Consider the following 6915-nt stretch of genomic DNA (forward strand, 5'->3'; position numbering starts at 1 on the left):
TCAAGTGCATACCAAATTAATTTGGCAGACTTGTACGGGCTGTAGTAATCATACAGATCACTAGACAACCCATTCAGAATGAAATTCTTACATAAGTAATCACTTTCATTCCAGAGAGCTATTTCAATAGCCAGATTATCCATTTCCTCCTTTTCAGCCTCATCCGACACCACTGGGATGTCGGTTTTAAGAATGTGGACAACCTTTCTCATAGTGAGGAAAAATTTCATCTTATGTTGCCAACGTTTGAAATTTGTTCCGTCAAACCGAAATGGCTTGTTCAGGTCATAGCTGTTCGGTCCAGTAATATTATCTACGAATGCCATTGCAATCGAATCGTCTTAAAATTGTTGTTACCGTAGCTTGCATCAATTCTAAATGGCACGAAATAATACTTACTGGCTGAGTCACGACCAGGTCGCTCTCTTTAAGACATTTCGCGGCACTTCCCAAAATGTGCAAGCAGACTATCATCCACGCCAGATAAAACAACCCAGATCTCTAATATCGAATTCTTACTGCACCGTAAGAACCAATATCGAATACACCCACAACAATATGGCTACTAGTGCCAATTCTCGAAATTACACACAATATGGTTACCCGTGCCAATTCTCTTCCCACAATACTGACTACCAGTGTCAGTTCTCGCAATCCCACAATATGGCTACCTGTGCCAATTCTTTACCCACAATACTGACTACCAGTGTCAGTTCTCGCAATCCCACAATATGGCTACCTGTGCCAATTCTTTACCCACAATACTGACTACCAGTGTCAGTTCTCGAAATCCCACTTTGGCTGTCTGTGCCAATTCTTAAGTGCCACGGAAAGAAAGGGGAAGAAGTTTGCCGGAAATGCGTCGGCGGAATATTAGGGGGAGAAAGAAAAGTTGAGAGGAAACGCTTTCAACTTGGTGCAAGTTAAAATGAAGGGAGAAAACCTCTATTTATAACATGAGATTTTTCTCATGTTCCTCATTTCTCCAATGTGGGACTTGGGAGCTTAATTTTTTATTTTTTTTCAAAACTCTTCCATGTGGGACTTTGAGAGTTGTTTTTTCAAACTCTTCTATGTGAGACTTGAGTGTTTTTTATATATTTCATACCCAAAAGTTCTCACTCATGGTTTTCAACAAACCATGTTCCAACACTAGTTATATTAAAAGTATTTTCCTATGTTACAAATTGTAGGGCTATGATCATATCTCCTATTCATTTCTCGATCTTGTCTCACTGGTATACCACAACTTAAAACTTGAAACATCTAATTCCCTTGCCTTTTCCTCAACCCACTTAGTTTCTTATAGGCACATAAAATTAATCCCCTCCTATTTAGTGTGTCTACTATTTCCATTGATTTACTATATTCCATATGCTGATTCATAAGCTAGACGGGTGAACTAGCTTCTTTACCCGCACTTGTTCATACAAATATGGAATATAGTAACTATTTAGTGTGTCTAATTCCCTTGTTCCATATGCTTATTTTTAACTACATCTAGACGGCATTGCAGTCACCTTACTCTTTTAACACTATACCCATGTGATTCAAAGTGTTACTTTTGGGTAACAACCTAACATTAACATTATCACATTGTTCATCCATACACAGAGATTCAACAAAGTTTTATAATGAGTGTCGACTACCTAACACAATCTTCACCCTTATTATTACAATGAGTTATCTTACAATTAAAATCATAAAATATTTGTTGTTTAACTAATTTGACTAATCTCTGTAGGTTTGGGATATATCTATAAATCACTTGCTAATCCCTGTGGAAGGCTTTGACTTCAAGACCTCCATCAATGTGAAGATTGATCATTGTCTTGTAATTGACACTTTTTGTCTCATCATGCAATTTGAAGCTGAAACAACCTAATAAAACTGCTGAAAATATCTTCATCTGTCTATAAGCAAACTCCTTTCCTAGACACAATCTAGGACCTGCCTGCAGATGAATGACAATTCATTGAGATTACTGAACAAGCATGTTAACACTATCTCTAAAGTATTTTCTAACTAGTGCCCTTAAGATAGAAAATATATATTGGAAAAATTGTGTATTTCATATATTAAAATTTTAGAGGGTGAACATGGTGCAATCATAAGTTGTTGCTTAGTTATCAAAATGTCACAGGTTCAAATCCTCGAGATAGTCTCTCCACTTGCAGAGGTAAGGCTGTGTACTATGATTTTCAAGATAAAGATTCTTTAACCAACACAGTGGTTAAGAAGATCCTATAATAAACATACATGTCAAATGTCCTAAGCAGAACTCTACTAACCTGGAAAGCTGTAAACTTGAAAGGGCTCTCTTGCTGAAAAATACCATTCTCATCAAGCCATCTTTCTGGTTTATATTCCTCTGCATCATCTCCCCATATGAATTTCATCCTACCCATTGCATATGGTTGGTAAGACACCATATCACCTTTATTAACACTGTATCCATCTGGTAATGTATCATCAGAAAAGCAAATCTTTGCGTCCTGCATGAATGAAGTCCAAGACTTTAAAGAATGTATTTTACGTATGTTTGGGCGAGAGTAGTATTAGGATGAGTTTGGCGTAAGGATAAGGTTGTTTCTTAGTGACTATGAGGTCACGGGTTCAAACCCTGGAAACAGCCTATACGCTTGCGGGGATAAGGCTACGTACATCTACCCGCCCTTTTTTTATTTTACCTGCAACCATGCCAAATGTAGTCAAGTAACACTTCAAAATACACACATCAGGAACAGTGGTCAAATCTGCTAGTCCTACAAAGACTGATGATGAGATATCAGCTTCAAAATAAGCCTTACCACTGGAACTGCAGGATAAAGTCTGAGAGTTTCAGTAATCGCGGCATGGAGATAATTCATCTTTTCGAGAGCTTCTTCCGTTACACAGGACACAAATTCAGCACAGCTACTGATTGTTGTTGTGTGTGTTGCTTCTTTCACTTCTTCAGCAGCTTTTTCTTGTACTGCAGGATACTTGCATAGCATGTAAATGAACCAAGCAAGTGTTGCAGCTGTAGTGTCTTTGCCAGCAATAACAAAGTTTAGAATTATATCTCTTAAATATGTTGAATCAAATTCCTTCATTTGTAGAAACCTTGAGAGAATATCTCCTCCTTTTCTCTGCATAGTCCATGAAAAGTGAGAAATGAATAAGATATGTACTTTCTTGGTTATCACAAACACAATTTGTATGCAACATAGGGTGAGTGCAACCACACACCTCGAAAGGATTATTTTCATACTCGTAGGCTGAGGGGATACCCTTGGTTATACCGAAAAAAACACAACTGGTATCTAGTAGACTTACAGCAGAATCATCCTTTGAAATCTCCATTTGTTGAAATCTGGTGTTGATCAGCTTAAGGACAAATTCATTCAAGATTTTAGTTTTCTTCCTTAATATGGCCTCTGATCCAATATTCAGAAACTTCTTTATCTTCCAGAAGACATCAACGTAACGATAAAGGGTTAGCGCACTTGAAGTATCGAAAGCATCCGCAAATTTATTCCCTTCTTCATTTGATCCACACATGCTGTCAAGTTCAGTTCCAAATGCAACTTGGAATATTGAATCCAGAGTTGATTTCATAAAGAGGTCCTATATATGAATTATTGGATCAAGTTAGCATTCAACAAGTCAAATAAGTCCAGTGTTTCAAATTACGGGCCACATCACGTGACACGGCTGCAATATTACAGTTGTGCTGACTGCCACAACTGTATCACACCGCCATTGTGATGTGATATTGAATTACAATGATACAACCGCAACGGGCTACAATGCAACCGCATCGGGCTGCATCAGACCACAACACAACTGCATCGGGTCGCATCAGTATAAAAAATATTTATTATTCACAAAATAGTTCACACTAGAACAACCACAATCCGCATCGCAACAACCACCATGACCATAATTACAGTAAACATAACTGCGACTGCAATCGCAATTTAAAACATTGCAAATAACTAAAGAGATGAAACAATGCAATATCATATAGCATCTTTCAGAATTCAGATGATATATTTATTACCCACTTGGATTTCCAATTGCTTATTAGAAGTTGCAGCTTCAGACACTATGTTTGCAACTTTAGCTGCATTTTTTCTGAATATGGAAGTGCTAAAGTCTCTTAACATCTTAGTAGAAAACTCATGACTTGATATCTTCCTTTGTTCGCGCCATTTCTCACCATCAACTGTGAAAATCCCATCACCTAGTAAATCCTTCAAATTTTCATAGTTGTATGATCCCTGCACAAAATTCCAAGGAATAAAATTGAATCCATTGATCCTAACTTCTTCCTCCTAAGAATCAAAGAGAGTCTTAATTTGTATTATTTAATCAAAATAGTTCCACAGTCAAGTGCACGAGGCTCCTACTTAGTGGAATCGGGGACGGTAGATGTAACTTCATGTTGCTAAGCAACAACTTTACCATTGCGTCAATCCTCCTAATTATACCATACTTTATATAAATACCACAGAAATGTGCCTTGTTCCGTTCTATTTATAAAACATTCTACACATATAATAGAACCAATATTTATGTTATACTTTGTTCTAACATGTCTATCAAAGGCCACTTTCGTATAACCATCATACTCAAGGTTTTCATAAATTGCAGACAGTGTTCACTTTGATTTTTGTTCCTGTTCTATACATTATTATACTACTGGAGCATAGACATAACAGAGAAAAAAGGATGAACAAGCAGAAGAACAGAACTATGGTAAAATGTGTTTAACAGCATTTCACTTTTCACAATGTTAGCAAATTGTTTATACAATGATGATATGTAGGTCCAAATACATATTAGAGAAAAAGTGAAAATGAATAGCTATTCAATTATATCTCAGAACATAAGGGATCTAACACATTAAACTGAACATCAAAATATGTATTGAAACTGCACAAACAATTTGTCTGACCTGTGTCTATCATTTGAACATCAGATAATTCATTCAATGAGTCTAGTTAGCTATTCAAACTGTTCCTAGTTGGAATCAAGAAATCTTAAGGGTGCATCTTGGCGCAACAGAAAGGTTACTACCTTAGTAACTAAAATTATGTGTTCAAATCCTCGAAACAGTGTCATTGCTTATAGATTAAGACTATGTATGTCTACCTTCCCTGTACACCACTAGGTGAAAGCATCGTACACTATGCCATCTATTTTATTGAATTAAAAAATCCCTCAGCTTAATATATTTGACAAGTTCAGAAAATCCTAGAAGCTCTTCAAATACTTAAATGTTAAAACCAATGTATACCAAAAACGAATGTTAAATCCAATCCACTATGCTGGCAAATCACCACTTTGATATCTAAACTATTCAACAATAAAAGAGACACTTAAAGTTAAACTAACCCCTTTGCAGAACCATAGATACATTCATATTTAAGAAACTTATCTATCCACCAAATAGTAATATGATATATAGTATGATGGATATATACTTAGTTGATACTATTTTTGGGTCCAGTACTTTTATTTACTTTTTAATAGACACAATCTATTTTTTTAAAACTTATTTATATTTTTATTATGAATAATTAAATAGGCTAAACTAAATACACTAAAAATAAGTTCATAACCATGTTTAAAGGATGAAATTCCACATATTTTTAAATAAAAAATGTCCATTTTATATGAGAAAGTAAAATAAAGCATGTATCTCTATTAAAAATGTCCATCTTGTTAAAAGGAATATCAGGGTTTTCTTTTATCATCACTTCTACTACAGCAGCAGCAAGCTTTTGTCCTCCACATTCTGCTTCTTCTACGTCTTAGCCTATTGATTAGAATCCCCCGCATTTCAAAACACAGAAGAATCGCGAATGGATTCTCGCAAACTGTTTTATGGTACGTGAGGGGTATGAGCGAATTATATGACTATAATCTACCAACTAAGTTGGATCTATAAAATTACAAATTCATCAGCCCAAAAAAATAAAAGTAAATATCAAAACAATTACCTTTCCATAATTTTCAAATTTTGTTTTGAGTATATACTCAACATTCATAGGGTCTGCTGTGTAAATCTCATTTCTGAAGGGACTTATCAATCTATAAGTCTTGTACTTCCCTGCAAGATCAGTCATATAATGGTGTAATCTTTTGAAGTTCATCAACTGATTAAATACTGTACCAGCAACAGGGTGGTACTTTTTTCTGTGACTTTTGCTCAACTTTCTCAACACAATTTGGAAAAACAATAAAGCTAAAGCTGCAGATAAAATGGAAAGGAAATAAGGATTTGAAAGAAAACCCATGATTGTGAAGGAAGAAGGTTATGGTTTGTAGAAGTCAATGAACTAAAGCAACGCAAACTAGTTCATAGATCGTGTTCTTTTTGTTGAATTTGATGATGAACTATGTTAACTAATCTTGGATGGATATATCTCTTTCTACATTATTGCTTCCACGTTCCACATCGATATATTATTATATCTTGAATGGATATAATCCCATTTATGTCCTTTTTGGTACATTGCATGTGATGTTTTGCTACCAACTTATTTATGATTGAATAAGATATTAGTTTAGTAGGAGTTCAACTCCTCTCCAGTACTGGAGAAATCATTACTGGAATATGAAGTTAAATTTTTTTTAAAGAGTTTTTATTTAATTTCAATAGAAAATAACATGTAATCGTAGTCGTTAAAATTTTTTTTTTGCCACGTGTCATCATCTTATTCCGCACTGGCCTCTCCAGTAGTGGAGAGGATCCATTTCCGTTTAGTAGTGTAAGATTTTTGGGATGATTAAAAGATTAATTATTCAAATTTCTGATAATAACACTTGTTTGAAAGGAATAACCATGTACCTCGAAAATGAAAGAGATTAATTCTTTATCTATAAAGTAATGATATTTTTGGTACAAAAAAACATTCCCTATTT

General features: G+C 35.0%; 1 protein-coding gene across 1 annotated transcript; it reads right to left on the minus strand.

Annotated features, from left to right (window-relative positions):
- Positions 1-1710: 1710 nt before the first annotated feature.
- Positions 1711-6435, minus strand: LOC109340321 (cytochrome P450 704C1-like). The gene is made up of 6 exons (XM_019577987.1): positions 5991-6435; positions 4050-4265; positions 3319-3609; positions 2811-3131; positions 2292-2495; positions 1711-1954 (listed from the first exon to the last, which is right to left on the minus strand). Exons 1-6 carry the CDS (start codon positions 6285-6287, stop codon positions 1772-1774), a joined length of 1512 nt encoding a protein of 503 aa, XP_019433532.1. The 5' UTR covers positions 6288-6435; the 3' UTR covers positions 1711-1771.
- Positions 6436-6915: the final 480 nt, after the last annotated feature.

The sequence above is a fragment of the Lupinus angustifolius genome, unplaced genomic scaffold, assembly GCF_001865875.1.
Source record: "Lupinus angustifolius cultivar Tanjil unplaced genomic scaffold, LupAngTanjil_v1.0 Scaffold_158_7, whole genome shotgun sequence".
NCBI classification, from domain to species: domain Eukaryota; kingdom Viridiplantae; phylum Streptophyta; class Magnoliopsida; order Fabales; family Fabaceae; genus Lupinus; species Lupinus angustifolius.

Bases quoted from the DNA above. Each gene is read 5' to 3' on its own strand.
- LOC109340321 (XM_019577987.1), bottom strand. From the start codon at position 6,287: ATGGGTTTTCTTTCAAATCCTTATTTCCTTTCCATTTTATCTGCAGCT. The intron at 4,266-5,990 runs GTAATTGTTTTG...AATTTTGTGCAG, and splicing joins AATTTGAAAATTATGGAAAG to GGATCATACAACTATGAAAA. The intron at 3,132-3,318 runs GTAAGTCTACTA...TGGACTATGCAG, and splicing joins TTTCAAAGGATGATTCTGCT to AGAAAAGGAGGAGATATTCT.